General features: G+C 48.4%; 1 protein-coding gene across 1 annotated transcript; it reads right to left on the bottom strand.

Moving 5' to 3' along the window:
- Positions 1-266: 266 nt before the first annotated feature.
- Positions 267-18865, bottom strand: LOC149329386 (uncharacterized). Its single transcript, XM_089559235.1, has 9 exons — positions 18839-18865; positions 16752-16973; positions 12132-12511; positions 10009-10137; positions 8023-8263; positions 6899-7078; positions 5777-5941; positions 3678-3973; positions 267-489 (listed from the first exon to the last, which is right to left on the bottom strand). The coding sequence occupies exons 1-9, from the start codon at positions 18863-18865 to the stop codon at positions 267-269; spliced, it is 1863 nt and encodes a 620-aa protein (XP_089415361.1).
- Between the last annotated feature and the right edge of the window lie 304 nt (positions 18866-19169).

The raw sequence follows: 19169 nt of genomic DNA, 5'->3' as shown, positions 1-19169 counted from the left end.
CTCAGGTTCGAAGCATTTTCCGGGTGATATTCACCTGAACATACCGAGAGTAGGATTCATTTTATGCGTAACACGGTAGCTGGTCGTCCTTATAATGTCGCGTACGAAGAGTTGCTTCCAGAAAGCAACCTTTGCTGAGGCCTCGAAAGCAGCAAGCGGCATGCGTGCGAAGAAATGCTAAAAGGAACACGGAAAAAAAAACAGAAAATTGCGTTTAATTCTTTTCCACTGTTCCAAGCGTGGCAGCGAACCTTGGACAAGCTCATTTAGGACTCGACGTCGCATCTTTTCTTAAGGAACATGGCTTTGTGCTTCCCGCAACGGAACGCCTTGGCCAGTCGGGCCGAGCTCTTAGCTACGGCGTTGACAACAGCGGAGCCGTCAGATTCGCCGCATTGACCTTGCGCCCACAGGACAAAGAAGAGCTGCTCGTTGGTGTAGCCCATGTGCAGGATGGTGCCGTTTGGCTGCGACCCAGTCAGCCTTTTTCTGCAGGAACGAACAGACAAAAAAAGTGGCTGTGGCTTAGCTAAGGTTAAGCCTGGATATCTCGAAGCGAAAAGCTGCGGCGAGGTGGAGGAGGAGCCGCGCGTGTAGTGAATACGGTGCTGTCTTTGAAGGTTGCTTTAGAGCAGGGGTTCTCAAACTTTTTTGCTTGGAGGAACCCCAAAAGCCTTCAATAAGTTCCAGGGAACCCCCTCCCTCCCCCCCTCCCCCGTTCCCCACTCCGCTTTCCCTTACCGGCAACCGGCAATGTTGTCGAGTGCATTTTTGCAAAGAGAGAGTTGCAAAAGTGAAATGTTTATTGCACAGATTAATACAAATACTAATGTGAAGGGTGGTACTGCTTCCCTTTTGAGAGCAAGTCAAAGCGTGGCTCAGCAGCACTTAGAGCCAGTCTCATATCAGCTGCCGGGTCAGGGGCGGGGAGGGTTCTCGCGGAACACAAGAAGACAGCCCGCGGAACCCCTGTGTTCCGCGGAACCCAGTTTGAGAACCCCTGCTTTAGAGACATGTACTGTGGTGTCCATTCCTTCCGGGTGTGCACCAAGATATGAGATACAGGTATTTGCTTTCCTCAAAAGCAATTTTCATTTCATTTCATTTTCCTTAAGGCCCTTACGGCGCGGTTCGGGTATCCACCGAGATAATTAGAGGCGCACAAGCAATTCGAGATGGCGCTGGCACAAGTCGTTCCCTTTCCTTAAAACCAATTCTCTGTTCATTTTCCTTCCCTTACGGCGCGGTTCGGGTGTCCACCGTGACGTCACGCAGTTCGCGCATGCGCACCTGTGGCTTTTTCTGACGATGGGGCCCACGGTAGCCTCGGTGTTGACTAGCACAGTGAAGCTTTTCGCTTCAAAAAAACTTAAGGGGACACTTAAGCTCTGTCATAAAGATATGACGCGATAAAGTTAATGACTTAATGTCCAAGTATGCAGAATTCGTCATTCTCTTTATATCCATCGGTCCCTGGGAGTCTCCACACCACTCCGTCAGCAATGGTTCAGCGGTTAAGGATGCAACACTTGTTTTTGGGCTAGTTGTTAAGCCACGATCTCAGAAGAACAAGCTCAAAAGAACAACGGACCAACGACAGAAATGCTGTCCATGTCGTCCTCCTTCATTCTTGTCCGTTCTTCTTTTGCGCTGGTTCTACTGAGAAGTTAAGTGATGCGCCACTGCCCTGCGATGGCAGGCGCTGCCACCGGCGAGGCTTGTGAGACCCAAGTTTCTCTCCCTGAGTAACGTCTCACGATCAATCATTAACTTAACAGTCACCTCCACGGTGGTGTTTGCTCACAATTCGATGGTCACATTACAATGACGCCACAAGGTCACGTTACATAGGTAGCCCACCTAGGTTGTTTGTTTTTCTAGAGGTGCCCACCTGGGCTACCCTATATGTCACCCTATTCACTCACAACGCCAACGCCGTACTTTCTGTGCAACGAGGCCTTTAACGCCACCAGGTTAAAACGATCGTCTACCACCAGCAACCTACTTCTGATAGTCTAAAGTTCGTGCGCATAAGGCACAAGTAAACTTGCACTTGAAGGGAAACGTACATAAAGGACCCGTTAGTAAAGACTATTAGAAGTAAAAGAGCACGTACTGCCTTCTTTCTATGATTAAAAGACAGCGGGTTTACTAGTTTCTTGCTTGGGAATGCTGCACAATATCACGAAAAAAAAAATAAAAGACAAAACATACGAAAATAAAGACAACTCGCCCAGCCGATTACATCGTCCCTGTTTTGGAGGGAAGGTCACACTTAAGAACACGATCCGGACTGTTGGTTCCAAGGCGTAGTGGGTTGAGGCTGCTGCTCAAAGCTTGTGAGGGTTACCCCACACGTGATGATGCAGGTCACCGAAAGGGTTCATAGCATTGGCTAAGGCATCATGAGGAGGAACGAAGCTCTCTCAGGGATAGTGCGCTTGAAGTTCCCTCCATAGAATCGAGCGCTCTTGATGCAACGCGACCTACTTTGAAGGGCTTAGAGCGGCAATTCATTTGTCTCTGAAGCTTTTGTTCGGTGTCGGAGCTGAGAAGTGGAATTGGCAAGCTTGTTTTTAGCGGCAGAGCGCGGCTGCCATTGACGCGCTCTGTGACGTGAGCTTCCGTGACGATATTCGAAAACATTTTTTCCCTCCCCAAATCATCATCGGTTACACCTGCCGCCAAAACCTGCTACAGTATTACTTCCCCCATCGAAACAAAATCAGCATCGTCATAAACCTAACTACATTCACTGCAGACCAAATACCTCTTCCTCTGGCCTGCGGCTTCCATGTCACTGCAAACTTTCTAAATTCATCCGCACACATGACTCTTTGCTACCCTCTCTCATATTTCTTTCTTTCATATTCAATTGCGCTATCCGAAAGCAGCGTCGGTTATCCTCTCCGCATCGCAGTCCGAGCCAATTCCTAGTTATATTTCATAGTTTCATCCAGCAGTTTAATACAATGAAAAAAAAATTGAAACACGATTACGATAGCCGGTAAAGAGAAATTTCAGCGCAGCTCTTCACGGCTAACAGGTGGCGTGTCAGGCTGCTAGCAACCATCAGGGATTTTCACGCATCAGCCACCTTGCAAGTGGCGTTTCGCTGTGCTACTTGGACAACACGTTACGCCAACGCCAACGTCAACGACTACGACGCGGAAGCCATGAACGGGCGCCTAAGAGCTGCGCTTTAAAAACAGGGCTCAAATTTGAATACAACTGAGGGTGCAGCAGATGATGCCCTTAGTATACGTTGTGCTCGTTCTACATCTTTTTAAGGCGAAAGCCTTTAATGACCATTTTTCCGTCCGTCCGTTCGGCGTTAAATCCAGCGCCTGGGGTGACTCATCGACGAGCAGAGCTGCCAAAAGGTGACGTCATCTTCGTCGACAGGTGGAGCTGTCGGCGCGGTGGTGTCGAGCGCTGCACCCTCGTCAGTCGGTGTGCGGCAGCTAGTGGAGGAGGATGGCTCCCAAGCGGTGGAGCCGTAACAAACACAGGCAGTCACTGGCAGTCGAAGTAGCGAGACAAAGGCTTTCGCCTAGCGCACTTTAGGCTGCCAAAGTGCCCCCATAGTTTTCAGTCATGCGCTGTAGTCATGTCTCTGCCATAAAGCAAATTTATGAACTCGCATCCTCGGCGCGGTGGAAGATGATTTAACTCACCCATAAACGCGGAAAAGAGGTTCCAGTACCGCGGACTCTTCCGCCACCTCGCTGCTCACGCTCGCACTTAAGTTGAGCCGAACAGCCAAGCACTGCGCCGTATCTTTCAGACGCCGCACCGGTCCCTCCACCGAGACTCCTTCCTTCCGCCTCCAGGCTGTTACTGCACGAAGCAGCGGCTTCGCAAAGGAAGGCACCAGCACTGGTTCCAAAGAAGAAGACACGTCCACCAGGAGACCAAGAAGACCGGAAGCAACCAAGGCGACAAACTTCCGGCTGTCGTTCACGAAGCGTACCTACAAAGTCCGTTAGCATTCAGTGTTAAAGCGTTCAAAAGGCCAAGTTTAGAGCGTTAATTCCATAAATGTAAGCGCAAGTAAATAACAACTATTTATAACAACTATTTAAAAAAGGTGTCCTCTATATGTCCATGAGAAATCCGACAAGGTTCATTTAAACAGTAATCGAAAAGGAAATTCTTCAACTCAGTGAGCTCTATGAGACTAGGAGAGTTCGTGAATCTCCGTTCACAGTTACCACTCCCATTACCTAAAGGCCTCAAGCACGCCGATGTTCGATTCCTAACACCTGCTCAAGACAGAAACATGAAACCACTGATAAGCTGCAGAGCTTTCCTTTGTTGCCGTATACCTGCGCACTGGTGAATTGTAAAGCGTGATGACTCATTTAACTGAATCAAAAGTAAACGGGAAAGCTATACCACATTTTTTTGCTTACCAGGGACGCCAACTCGAGGCCCCATAAATCCTATCTGTTCGCAAAACATGGTTTAGTTTTGGCTTTATAGAGTTTAACGTCCCAAAGCGACTCAAGCTATGAGGGTTACCGTAGTGAAGGGCTCCGGATAATTTCAATCCCCTGGGGTTCTTTAACATGCACGGACATCACACAGTACACGTGCCTCTGGCATTTCTCCTCCATCGAAATGCGACCGCCGCGGCCGGAATCGAACCCGCAACTTTCGAGTCAGCAGCCGAGCTCCATAACCACTGAGCCACCGCGGCGGCTTAGAAACATACTTTATAAAGACTGCTAACTAGCATGTAAAACACTGCGGGCAGCCAATTATTGACCTCGCCGGCGTAAACAGGCAATGGCCTATCTTGACACGTGGCCATGCTCATTTGCAAAGGATTTTTTTTGGACAAACAATCAAATGAGCTTTTAAGAGGGATGCATATCAAAGACCATGGCGTCGTTAAGCCGACTTTTTTTTTATTCCAGATGTTTGCCATTAGGCATAATGTAAAACGGAAAGAAAGTTAGAAGAGGGAGTGTAAACAAGCCTCGCTTAAAAAGCGGCAAAAGTTCACGATAAAGCGATTATCATGAGTCCACTTGCGATAGTCGCCTGCAACGTCCCATCGCAGGCCTACTTCAATGTAGACGTTGTTAGTTCTGTACGGCGACTGCAGGAAAGCATAGACAGCTTAAAGGCTTGAATGGAAACCTCTTTGCCAAGCTACACCGCAGCTATGTAAAGATAGTCATCATACTGCCGTCCGACGCACCGCCGGTAGAAAACGCGCCAACCACAAAAGCCAGGCATGTGCATGTAGGTAGATGTGCTGGCGGATAAGGAAGACGGGGGGAGGGGCCGGAGTTACCAGGTTGCGAATCTTAGAACAATGACAGGCGCATATTGCTCACAACGGGCTGTGTGGCATGCTCTTCACGTCAATATCGCAATATTAATCCTGCCAGCCACCGTTAGAAAGGGCGGGCTAGCGAAGCCCTTCTAAAAGCCGCATAAACTCCGGCTCATTTTCTGCTTACCACACAGCCCAGGTTACCATGCACACATTCGCTGCTGACTGAAGCAGCCCCATGCGATATCCAAGCAATGTGAAAAACGATCACTTTGCCAGATTTGACGGAACTTGGTTGCCTGGAGAAGACTGACTAGAGAAGCGTTCCAAAAACGTTTCAGTGCTCTTGTCTGCCCGAAACATTAGAAAGTGTAGGTGATAAAGTTTTGAAGACTGGCGGGCCATAGAACAGGTTCACGTACTCGGAAAGTCTCCCTCGTGATTAGGGTTCTCACACACCGACCCGACAGGGCGTGGTGCAAAGCTCACCTCAGATGAAAATGGCGCCAGGTGATCCGGTGCTACTTTGGAATAGTTCATGAGCATTGCATCAAATTCTGCTTCCTCATCCTCCAGCAGCTCCCGGGGTGAGGATTTTGGCTTGCCTCGGGTGACATCATGTACACGCGATAATCGAAATTCTGGCAGCATGGCCTGCAACAAACCAGATCTTTTTGTTCAGTTACACGCGGGACACCATAAGCTGCAGTGGTTAGTAATGACCTCCAAACGAAACGCTTTCCGCTCCTGTTACAGACGCGTATTTATTACAATGAAAACCTTTTTTTGTATGGTTAACTTTGTTTCCACGATGTTCAAATGGTGGCCGCTTGAAAGATCAAGTGCCAGACAGTGCGTTAACGAAAAATGTTTGACGTTGTTACAACTCACTTTACTAGGCCTACTTGCGTAGAACCATTGCCAGGTTTTTTAAATTCGATGATGAGCTACACTTTTTATCGGTGGTGCTCATATTTGGGAGCGACCCTAATGAACATTTAGTGATAAAAAAAGCTTGCAAAGGTAAGAAGCACGGAGTGCCTCGAGCACTAGTCAACGAAGACAAATTATAAAATTCACATTAATCCCAACCAATATAAAGAGTGTATTAGCCATCTCGTTTGTCCCAGGTGATGTTTTTGCGCGGAATTATTATGTGAAGAAATTTATTTCGAACTTTGTTTAATTTTCAGTGGGGCTCATTTGTTTTATTGTTCGAGCCATAATCAGACTCCGAAATCAACTTTTCTTTACTTAATCTAGCGCCATAGTAATCTGCTCCCAGGCGCATATTCTTTTGCTGTTCGGGATTCAGCAGTCCACTTGAGTCGCGTCGCCTTATGGGACATTGAATACTCGGGGAAAATTGTTCCTACCCTGACAAACTTGCTTTGTTTTGTTTTCAATGTCATATATGCGTGTGGACTAAGAATAACGCAAAAAGGAAAGGCACCGTTACATCTGTAAACTGGTTTAAATTTAAACTCCACAGAAAGGAGTGGCTAAAACCATGGTAGAAACTGCGAGCTGATGTTCTGGAGGCGAGCGCCAGAACCGCTGATTGACGGAGGATGGCGCCTGCGCCTGGTGGATAAAACTCACTCAACTCACTTCCCGGATGTCTCGTGCTAGTGTAGACAGCGACTCGTCGAGGTCATCGATGGCCTCAGCCAGCACCTTCCGGACAGCTGCGTTCGTCTCGTTTTGAAAGATATCCGCCATGATGGCGAGACACGACTGAAGGCGACGTCCTGGAGGGCGCCGGTAGGACAACCCAAGTAGGGGCTCCGCCTACGTTAGAAGCGGCCCCAAATGGTGCACTTTAATCTAAAAGATTTGATCGAAAAATATACCTTCCTGCATTTGATAACTCCTAATAAATCTGTAATAACAACAAAAGTTCCTTAAGACTCATCAAATGGTACCTTGCTACCACGATAGGTCCATGCTAACTAGGCAGTGTGGCGGTTACATGTTTTTTTTTAAGTACTCAGAAACACCTCCTGAGGAGAGTACACAAACTCGCTCAATCACTACACTCTCTCATCATCAACACCTGAGCCAAATAATACACTTGCACACGCAGCAGGGAGCCCACAATCGCGCGTTAAATTTGGCGAATTCTTTCCGCTGACTTTTTCATGCTCGCTCCTTCCTCCGTCCCAGGCTTCTGCGTACTTCTGTTCAGAGACGGGTATTGGTTATTCTTTCAGGCGTCAAGCAGCTACCATGGCCGCGGCAAGTCAGCAGCATCACTGCGGCTGGTCAGGAAGCTCAGCCCCCCCCCCCCCCCCCCCCTTGAGGAATTCCCGCGAGCGTCGGCGGTGGGGCCGGGGGAGGAGCGGCGACCATGAGCGTACAAAAGTTGACGAGAGAAGAGGCAACGGCGACTGTATGCCACAGCAAAGAGCCTGTGACTTGTTAATCCATTGCCTCCGAGATGCCCATGTGAAAGACTGCAAAGTAAGATAAGCATTTCCTCGGAAAATGTGCTGGAGGAGTGAAGGATAACCTTCTCTGTGGATCTGTTCCTGTTTCACATGGTGGCAAAGCTTAGGTGGGACAACCTGGCCTAAAGGCTACTTAGTAGACATTGACTTAAGGCGTACGCTGGAAAAAAATCCCCTTTGGCGGACTATGAAAGCTAGGCCTATGTTCTGAGTTCCGTTCCTTCTGATGCCGCTTTAACGAAACGTATATCATGTCCAGTAGAACTACACAGAAAGCGACCTCACCTTGCGACCCATGAAAGGAGCGAAGTACATTGTTCTCCAGGCGTGCTGGTAAGCTTGAAGGTTATCGTTTGGGAGCGCCAACTTTTGCTTTAGGTGACATCTTGCAGCCGAGGACACCCAGCGACATGCGCGTCCGACCCATCTCTTTGGAAAAGGTGGAGACTTCGTGTCGCCGCCCTCGGGATCCGCGTTGTCATCGGTCTTCTCTTCTTGATCATCGAGGTCGCGCTGCCCTACAAGCCTGGGTTAAAAAATATTTATGCTGGCTTATAATATTTATGCATACATTTAATGAATGCAACTCAGAGCCAGTGGGAATTTTGAGTAGGAACGTAGGTTGTGTGTATTGGCGGCTTATCGGACACCGAATGGCCACCAAAATACGTACGCCGAACTGAACAGCAGCGTTGCGAAAAGTTGTTTCGGCATTATGAGATAAAATTGCGCTGGCTCTATGTGAAGCTACAGGCCCCGAAGACAATGAAATACAAGCTCGTGCCTCTGTCACTCGGACGTTGGAGGAATTTCACCCTGACATTAACGTGCTAACCCTTGTAGGTAGTAACTGCTCTGAACATTGTAACGGCGATGCTTTGATTTTTATCTCGCATAATAATTCAACTGCTCGGCCTCGTTAACGAATCTAGTTGGGTGAGCTCATAACGGTTTCCGAAATTCATTTTTTTTTCTATCGAGTACTACACACACTACTACCCACTAACAGAACACTACACAGAACTAGACGCGTAGGGCACCTGCCAGACAACCGCTAACGGCTGTCCTTTCTTCTTCTGTAATTTTCTTTTAGCGTGTAGCAGCCCTGTAGTAAAAGATTAATTAAAGAACTCGGCCTCACTTTCTTTTAGGACAGTGGGTGTAACGGCTTTGTCTCTTGCCACTTCATTTAGGTATTAAAACCACAGGCTTATAATTTTTCACAATTCTGTGTGCAATCAAGAAACTCTTGAATCAACCTCTAACCGTCCTACTCAGTAATTTCTCGAACCAAAGTATGGAGCTTAACAAAATATTGAACTAATACAATGTGTTGGGCGAGTTCGTTATTAACTACAGCGCATCAGACGGCAAAGAGAATACATACAGCAGAGCACTCTGTTGTGTGTGTTCTTCTCTGTGCCATCAGATGCGCTGCAGTTATGGAGGTATTAAAGGAAATGTTGCAGGCGCTGACATATTTAACAAAAATACATTGATTTTGTAATGATTCATGAAGCGAACGTGGTAAAATGGTGTGGTTTGTTTGTTTTGTTTTGTGGGGTTTAACGTCCCAAAGCGACTAAGGCTATGAGAGACGCCGTAGTGAAGGGCTCCGGAAATTTCGACCACCTGGGGTTCTTTAACGTGCACTGACATCGCACAGTACACGGGCCTCTAGAATTTCTCCTCCAAAGAAATTCTAGCCGCCGCGGCCGGGATCGAACCCGCGTATTTTGGGTCAGCAGCCGAGCACCATAGCCACTGAGCCACCGCGGCGGCTAAAATGGTGTGGGAACAAAAAAGTAAAGAACGCTGCAGAAAATGATTCAGCAAAAAGATCGAATCCTGCATCTTGTAACACAATATTATTCCTGAAGAGGGCTGAAATCATTTGAATATGAAGATTTTATAGGCAATAAATATTTGCTCACAGCAACATTTTATTATAAATATGATGGAAATGGAAACAATGCTTAAACTAATGGTACACTTGTAACGTTCTCCCTCTATATTGGCAACTAATTAAAAATTGTTATTAGTAAGGTTAGTGTTTCATTTACTTCATGCTTACTAAAGATTATAAATAGTTTCCTTGCTATGTATTCAGCTGTTCACAAAATATCAGTTTTTCCTAAGCGACCGCTAGTAAAATACTTACAATAATTTAAAATCTAAACATCAAGCACACTTTAAAAAAACACGTGCATAGCACACTTGGGAACGGAAGTTTGCACAGTGTCTTGGACGTTGTTTCGTGGGGCCACGTACCTTGCAATGAAGGCAGAAAAGCTCTCCACAGTTGCATTCGCATTACTATGGAAGAAGTCTTCGGACACCATTGCCAGTGCCTCGGGTTTTCGGGAAGAGCAGTCCGGCTCCAGGGTCTCTTCACAACGACTGCACCAGTGAAAATTAGCGATGTCATCAAAACGTACTGACAACTAAAAATTCGAACACGAAGAAAGAGACGTTGTGCACTTTTAGCTGGGCGAAAGCACCGAACACGAGTGCCTAACGCTCACTGCCTTGTGTGCGATGGAACAGCGCCACCCTAACGGTGTTTACCACACCGTGCATTAGTTTCCAGCCGCACAGCGGGGCACTAAAGATATTGTAGCGAAATATAAACTTGTGATTTCGCTGTGGCGGTGCTGCGAGGGGGCACAGAGCCCGACCTTGAGCCGTTGCCTAGCAGCCGCCGCAGCTGGCGGACGCCGCACGCTCGCCGCGCGATCTGGCGTGACGTCACACCACCGTTTGGTATGACGTCACGCGGCTTGCCTCGTCGTTACCCTCGCCTCAGCTTTCGCTACGCATATCTTGGCATAGCCCAGCTAAGCCACAGCATATTTTGTACTCCATGCCAGATATATATGGACCATATCCAACAGTTACTTATCACACCGATCGTACGGTGTGATGAGAGAAATCTGCGTAATAGTGATACATTTTAGTTTAGTTTAGTTTATGGGGTTTAACGTCCCAAAGCGACTCAGGCTATGAGAGACGCCGTAGTGAAGGGCTCCGGAAATTTCGACCACCTGGGGTTCTTTAACGTGCACTGACATCGCACAGTACACGGGCCTCTAGAATTTCTCCTCCAAAGAAATTCCAGCCGCTGCGGTCGGGATCGAACCCGCGTCTTTTGGGTCAGCAGCCGAGCACCATAACCGCTGAGCCACCGCGGCGGCGATACATTTTCCTTTTACCTTAGAATTTCATTTCGCCGTTGCTTTTAAAGCGATGGCGTCAGGCTTTCACTAAGCAGCGAATCCTGCGGCGCCGGTTGAGTGCGACAAAATGCGGATTGATGAAAAAGGTAATGACGTCACATCTGAAACGGCGGATTTCAAAAGTCACGAAAATATCGCATAAATTGTAAGTAAGGTCGTAACATGCTTATAACTTCATTATGACAAGTACCAATCAAAGTAAATTAATTGTACCGAAAAGAAAAATTGAGCAAAAAAGAAAGTAGCTTGGTCCATCTGCAACAGCTGCTGCGAGACGCGCAGCAAGAAGGAGAGGATCATCGGCGGCGCTGCGCTTCTAGAGCGGTTGACTGGTGAGAAGACCTAGACGAAAAACGACTGTGTGTGGAAAACTACAGAGAGCGCCCTAGAACTATGCAGATGTGAGGTCTTCCTCGTATTCTCTACCACAACATATCGTAAAGTACAAATGCTTTTACAGCTGTCGCTGAATCTCCCGTTACCAGCGGTAACCGCCCTGTCATTTATTTTACCGGCGGGTTACCAGAGGTGCCCCCCCCCCCCCCACGCTAAGTCACCTTATCAGTGGAATGCGAGAACATTAGATTTATCATTTGACGCAGCTTCTGTTGCACTTCCATGTGTGTTTGCCTGAGTTTCTTTGCAACTGACGCTCCGTCAACCGCCATATTCGAGCTGCAGCTCCAATAGCAGCTATCTGCTTTGCTGCGAGTGACGGTGCCGACATTTCCATATGTAACATTTCAATCTGTTTTTTTAATCATAATTCTCTATCTAGATTGCTGTGTAGAAACTAGGTTGCTCAAGGCCCGTGTTCTGACTTCACAAGGCCATGTGACCTATCTCGACAACATACTGTAGAAGGGTGGCAAGTTGAGCTATAGTTGGTGGATACTCATCTTGTAAAACGGGTACTGCGATAACAAACAAGGACAACAGAAGAATACAGGATACGCGCAGACTAACAACCAGTTAGCGTCCACCTACTAGCCTAACTTTCCACAAGAAAGTTCAGTTGTGTCTGCGCATGTCGTGTGTTCTGTGGTCCTTGTTAGCGCAGTACCCGTTTTACAAGACATCTCGATAAATCAGCGAATTTAATGATATCGGAGGGGCTTGCCACAACAAAGTTCAGCTTCTCGTCGACCAGGTACTTGCCTGCTGATGTCGAAAGCAGTGAGCGCCGGTAGTCCTCCGGCAAGGCACCTCTCGAGCACTATAATGTGCTCTTCAAGCTGTCTTGGGACGTAGCGCCCTCTAACAGCCTCCGGGGCCGGCGGCGCTACCGCCTTGCCAGGTGGCGCTGGTGACAGCAGCGCGTCCTTCACGGCTGCCATTAGCCTGGCGCGGCCGTCGGCGTATACGGAGTGCTTATGCCGGAAGCATGCGTGTTTGTAGAAGTCGTCGCAGGGATCGCCGCGTTCGCTGATCTCTCCACCAAAGTACGAGTCGAGCCAGAAACAGCCAGGGGTGGTGCACAGCCGCTCTACTTTTCCGTGGCTGTCCACCTTTCCAGGTAGAGGCTCTGGGTAGTCATTCTGCAAGAAATACGTTTGACACTGGCGCACACTTTGGAGCCTACTTCGTTCGATGAAAGGCCGATATTTATCCTGCCCGCCATCTCATTCGCTAACAGCTGATTATGTGAAATGCCCGGTGTAGGCGTTGCCGTCGGCGTGACAGAAAAATTAGGACTAGTCGATTGCAAGATGCTCCCATAGAGGGCGCCAGCCGTACCAGCGGCGCATCGCAAACCCCGGACCCTCTGGCCCTCGGGCTGTGAATCAGACATGCTACCACTACCCCGCGCAGACAGTTCGCACGGCTTGGTTAAAGCAGAGCATTATATGTATGTCGTGTGTTCATTCACAAAATGAATGTGATTGTGAAAGAGGAATCAGTATCCGTGTCTGCGTGGTCAAGAGGAACCATTGTCGCATCATACCCTTAAAGGTGGAGCTTAAGTGTCCCCCAATTTTTAAAACGGTAGCGTCGAGGGCCCCGTGTCGCACAAACGCCGATGTCATCGTCGGCGTCGGCCGTGAGCGAAAAATCCCAGAAGTACTAATAAATCGAGTAGGAAATCGTTCGAGTTGGGGAATCGAACCATGGCCTCCGCAGTGCGAGAGGAGCACTCTAACCACTCCAAAAAACACGCGTCTAGTGAATACGGTGTTGACTTAGAAGGGTGCTTCAGAGATATTTGCTGTGGTGTTATATTAGTAATTATGAGCATGAAAATTACAGCAGTCGCAGTTAAGCGAGTAGAAAAGTACGTTCCGCTACTTTTCCTCTTCCTTTGGCGCGAAAGTAGCGCCATCAGGCGGCGCCCACTAAAACCCCTCCCTCCTGCTCCTCCTCGCAATATACGCCACTGCACCAACCGATTGCGCTCGACGGCAGCGCCTCCCGCTCGTCTCGTTCGGGCGCAGTGGGGCCGTGCGGGGACGCAGGAATCACACGGCGAGCAGTAACCCGCCGCGGTGGCTCAGTGGTAAGGCGCTCGTCTACCGAGGCGGAGTACCCGGGTTCGAACCCGACTGCGGCGGCCGCTTTTCGATGGCGGCGATACGCAAGAGGCGCCCGTGTGCTGTGCGATATACAGTGCACGTTAAAGATCCCCAGGTGGTCGTAATTATTCCGGAAACCTCCACTACGGCACCTCTCTCTCTCTTCTTTCACTCCCACCTTCCTCTCTTCCTTTGCGGCGCGGTTCAGGTGTCCGCCGAGATATGCGAGACAGATACTGCGCCATTTTCTTTCCTCAAAAACCAATTTACCAGCGAACAACGGAGCGCACATCTAAGGCGCGTTCACCACGAAGCTTGCGACTTGCTGCCCGTTCGTTCGGCGCTGAAGCTATGATGGTGTTCGTGGCATCCTGTTTGTCGAGAACGATGCGCCGACTAACTACGACTGCAACTGGAATCCCGCGCGTTTCGGCAAGACGCCTGGCAGCGCTTCTACGGGGTTTGCCGCACCGCGCGTCCGTTTCACCATCTGCATATATGGGAATTAACTCATTACGCTATCGTGTCCTACCCTCAAGGCGGAGCTTGTGTGGCCCCTCCAATTTTTGTAGCGATAGCTAAACTACGCCAGCCGCTCCGCTTCATCCAGCATGGTCACACTTTCGCCGTGGTTGCACCTTGGCCCTGGTCGCACCTCGATGGACACTCGAACCGCACCGCACAGGAAGGACGGAAGTGGGAGTGAAAGAAGAAAGAGGGGCCGTACTGAAGAAAATGAAAATTGTATTTGAGGAAAGGAAATTACGCATTGACTGTCTCCCATATCTCGGTGGACACACATCATTTGTTTGGAGAGGAAGGGAGGAAGTGGAAGTGAAAGAAGGAAGAGAAAGAGGGCCCATTAAAAAAGAAAATGAATTTGAGGGAAGGAAATTACGCAGTAACTGTGAATCCACGTATAGGGACGAAGATGAAGAAGGAACGCCCAGTCAAACGCTGCGGCGAAAGACTGACCCGAGAGAGAGAGAGAGAGAAAACTTTTATTGCTCTTTCAAGAGATTCGCGGAGATGAAGACTTCTTGGTCGTCCTGCTTGGGCGCTGGCGACTTGAGTCTTCGACTGACCCGAACCGCTCTGTACAGGAAGGGAGGAAGTGGGAGTGAAAGAAGAAAAAGAAAGAGGGGTCGTAATGAAGAAAATGAATTTGATTGGTTTATTGGAGTTTAACGTCCCAAAGCGACTCAGGCTATGAGAGACGCCGTAGTGAAGGGCTCCGGAAATTTCGACCACCTGGGGTTCTTTAACGTGCACTGACATAGCACAGTAAATGGGCCTCTGGAATTTCGCCTCCATCGAAATTCCGTCGCCGAGGCCGCGATCGAACCCGCGTCTTTCGGGCCAACAGCCGAGCGCCGTAACCACCGAGTCACCGCGGCGGGGGAAACTACATGCTCCGTAATCTGGATAACCAGTCGATCCCCCACATTACGAAATGCTTCAACCAGTGCTGGAGGGAGGGTAACCTTCCGCAGTCCTGGCGCCATGCGAAGGTAATATTCATACCTAAACCAAACAAGCCACTTACACTACAGAACCATCGCCCGATTTCGCTATCCTCATGCGTCGGGAAGCTCCTCCAGCATGTCGCGTTAGCGAGACTCACAAGTCACATGGCGGACAACAATCTTTATCCGCATAGCATGGTGGGTTTCACCCCCATCTATCCGCACAAGACGCCGTGCTGCAACTCACACAAGACATTTTCGACCCGCTTCTTTCAGGTCGAACCAACGCAGTCTTAGCTTTGGATCTCTCCAAAGCTTTTGATCGCATTCAACATCAGGCGATTATGACTGCCCTATCCCAATTGAATGTGGCTGTGTGCACGTACGCCTGCATTCAAGCATTCCTCACTAACCGCACGGTTTAGATACACTTCGGCCCTCTGTCTTCCCCCTCCTACACGCTTGAGAGTATCGGTAACCCTCAAGGGTCCATCCTTTCCCCCTTTTTGTTTAACATTACCCTCATCCAATCCAATCCCATCCACTCCAATCAAATGCAATCCATTCCCATCCAATTCAATCCACTCCAATCAAATCCAATCCACTCCAATCCAATGCAATCCCATCCAATCCAATTCAATCCACTCCAATCAAATCCAATCCACTCCAATGCAATCCAATCTCATCCAATCCAATCCATTCCAATTCAATCCACTCAAATGCATCCAATCCACTCCAATCCAATGTAATCTAATCTAATGTAATGTAATCCAATCTAATCCAATGTAATGCAGTCAAGTTCAAATGAAGGTCAATGGCGGTCACCGCCGCGGCGCGATGGTGGCCACCGGCCGCGGCACGATGGTGGTCACCGGCCGCGGCACGCAACGGCGTGAAAGTGCAAGTAGTATTGCTTTCGCAATAATATCTGTGCAGCCCACGAACGCTCAATCGAGTGTTCGTGTTAAGCGTGCTGACGACTGTACGGTGTCGTCGAGTCCTGGTAAATAAAATTGGTAAATTGGTTTTTGAGGAAAGGAAATGGCGCAGTATCTGTCTCGCATATCTCGGCGGACGCCTGAACCGCGCCGTAAGGGAAGGGAGGAAGGTGGGAGTGAAAGAAGAAAGAGGTGCCGTAGTGGAGGTCTCCGGAATAATTTCGACCACCTGGGGATCTTTAACGTGCACTGAGATTCATCGAGTCCTGCGTTCCACATTTCCGTACTGTAGCTATCGAATGTAAAAATGCAATAATATTCACTTGATTCTTTGATTAAAAACCTGGCAAGTAGGTGCCCTGTCACCAACCCGGCAAAAAATGGTTGCAGTTTAGCTCAGTTAAGCCTGTTTTCGCGAAATCGTCTCGACGACATTGACGGTTCCGGCGGACTCGCCCCGTCCTTAGCGAGAACTGCAATACGAATGCCGCGAGAACGGCGCCGGCTCCTGTTTCCAGCAAACAGCGGGTCACGAGGTGAGTCACGTAATGAATCACGTGGCCACAGCTGCAAAAGCGACTGTCAGCACGGCGGCTGCGCGCGTTTGCAGCTGCGGTGTGTGACGTGGTATGTCACATGGCTGCCACACCTCCACCGCTCCTCCACTTGAAGGTCAAATTGTGGCGCCAATGACCTTGGCATGTCTAGGCCAGTAAAGCTTTCGCTTTAAAAAAAGACCGCGATGCTAGGCCAAACCACTCGGTTGAGATCTACGCTTCATTCCTAAACGAAAATTTGACGTGCAACGAAAGTACAACGACGCTTCGCCAAGAGTTTTCCGAAGAGATAAAATAGACAACTGACCAGTGTCGTGTAGGATTGGCCGTCCGACTCGTCGCCGTATAGGTTTCCTTCCTTGCGCACCTTCTTCGTCACGCGATAGTACTTCTTGGCCGGCGCCCTCAGCCACAGGAAGATGAGCATCGCATCTATGAACACCAGGATCAAGACGACAGCGATGCTGCCATGCAAAATACCGCGTTTGCTGGCAGAGCTCCACTTGGGAACCGTCACCGGTTTCGAGTCCTGAATCATAGGCACAGCGAGAGCCAAAAGCAGTGTCGCGTCTTTTGCATAAAAGGAACTCAATCTAACAAACAAAAGAACAACGAAATCAAAAACTAGGAAACAAAAAATCAAAACCAAAACCCATGCCCCGTAAGGCGCCGTATTGCTGCTTTAAACAATCATATGTAGTTTGAGGGGTTTTAACCTCTTAAAGCGACTTAGGCGATGAGGGACGCCGTAGAGAAAGGCTACGGAAATGTCGACCACCTGGAGTTCTTTAAGGTGCACTGATATCGCACTGTACACGGGCGTCTAGAATTTCACCTCCATCAAAATTCAACCGCCGTGGCAGGGATCGAAACCGCGTCTTTCAGGTCAGCAGCCGAACGCATAACCACTGAGTCACCGCGGAGGCTCACCAATTATGCATATTAATATCAACATTTTGAGAATTTACTTTATCAGGCAACCTTGATGAATTTCGTCTTGTCACCGGCTTCTTGTGTAGGTTAAAAGAAAATACTGATCAAAGAGCCATTTTCTTGCCTCACAGGATCAGTGTGTTGGTGTCCTGAAGGTGGGCAGAGCTTCAGAGCCCGACACTAAGCCCTAATTTAACGAATTTCTGGCTTCGAGAGCAAAATATTCAAAATAGTCGTTGTTTCACCGAAGTGTACGTTTTTCCTCGATGTTCATTCAGCCTAGAAGACAAACTTGCCCCTCAGCTTTTACTGGCAAAGAACAGTCACGTATGACACGGCGAAGTATTAAAGGTATCGAGCTCCTTTTCGATTCAGGGCACAGCATTTTTTTTTTCAACACGGTTCTAAACGGCAATCGAAATATTGGACACTGCTGGCCATGTTCACACATGAATGTATACATCCTAGTGTCAAAAGGCAAAGCGGAGACTTTTATTCTAGCAGCATTGCTCTTATGTCAAGGTTTATATTGGCCATTATGCAGCGATTCCGACATAGCTTGATAACGTAATTTTTAATTACTGTTCTGTTCACCTCAGGCGAGCAAATAGCTCAGCAGATTGCAAAGTTGGGCTCGTTGGAAGCTGTTCAAGATCAAAATAGGGGCGCTTTCTCTGTCTCCGTTTTGTTTGCGCCCCCATTTTCATCACAGCAAATAGGTAGCCAAGGAGACGATAGCCCGTATGCGCGCAAGGCATGAACTGTTGTTGCTTGCAAATCGCAACGTGGTTAAGAAAAGGAAGCGGCTATATTGTCGCCAGCTGGAAGAATAACCCGAAAAACAGAATGTCGGCAGTATAGTCTTAATGGCTCGCTGTAGTCACGCGACCTGCACAGCAACGGTAACGAGCACAGTATAATTGTACGTGCCATCGGTATTGTGAGTTAGTGGATTAGCACCGTGTTTCAAAAGGCAGAAGACAGCAGTGGAAGCCCTCCTCGAAAATGATTTTTTTTATTTTATTAATGGAAAAAGAAAACAGGACAAATCAATATTTGTTTCTCCTCGGAGTGTGTCGCCTTTACGTAGCACTCTGAGATTCTTTGGGTTAGGTTTGCTTGCCAGTGCTGGTAGTGACAACTTTTTAATGAACTAAATGAGAGTTTGCCGGCTGTCGGCAGCTTCTTGTGCATGGTATTCTGCCGGTGAAACAGCAGGAAAAAGAGAATGCCAGTAATGCCCTTTCATTGGGTCTGTGCCTTGATGTGAATAAAATCGGCCTGTGGAGTAAAACTGCCGGCGTAGTTCCCTGCGGGCTATTTAGCCGACACAGAAGTCTCCGCAAGAAAATGGGTTCCTAGCTCACATCATAGAATACCTTTTCATAAGAGTTCTTTTCTGCCTCCCAGCGTTTACATACGCAATTATATTCAAGCAAACAGAAACATTTTGTCAATTACCTTCTCGGGGGCCTCTTCTGCAGTCATTGTGGCAGAACCTTTTATGGTTCAGCCCACTAAAGCTGCTGTACTTCTTCTTCTTCCTCCTCCTCTTAAGACATGACACGTTACTGGGGGAAAAGCTTCTTCTTCTTCTACTTGTAGGACTGCTGATTGGCTACCAAGAGAGTTTCTGTCCAAATGGCAGCCTATAAAGTCAAGCACTGCCAAAGACATGCACAAAGCCAACACTCAGTTTTAATTTTATTATTTTTAAAAAACTCGGCAAGAAATCCCAAAGCCTCCATCTATGTGTGCGTTGTGCATTTCCTGCTTTATTTCGATGTTCCTT

The sequence above is a fragment of the Amblyomma mixtum genome, chromosome 9 (assembly GCF_055824585.1).
Source record: "Amblyomma mixtum isolate Tamu chromosome 9, ASM5582458v1, whole genome shotgun sequence".
NCBI lineage: Eukaryota > Metazoa > Arthropoda > Arachnida > Ixodida > Ixodidae > Amblyomma > Amblyomma mixtum.
This window is presented reverse-complemented; position numbering and strand designations above follow the sequence as displayed.

Bases quoted from the DNA above. Each gene is read 5' to 3' on its own strand.
- LOC149329386 (XM_089559235.1), bottom strand. From the start codon at position 18,865: ATGACTGCAGAAGAGGCCCCCGAGAAG. The intron at 8,264-10,008 runs GTACGTGGCCCC...TTTTTAACCCAG, and splicing joins TTTTCTGCCTTCATTGCAAG to GCTTGTAGGGCAGCGCGACC. The intron at 490-3,677 runs GTGAGTTAAATC...TCGTTCCTGCAG, and splicing joins CCTCTTTTCCGCGTTTATGG to AAAAAGGCTGACTGGGTCGC.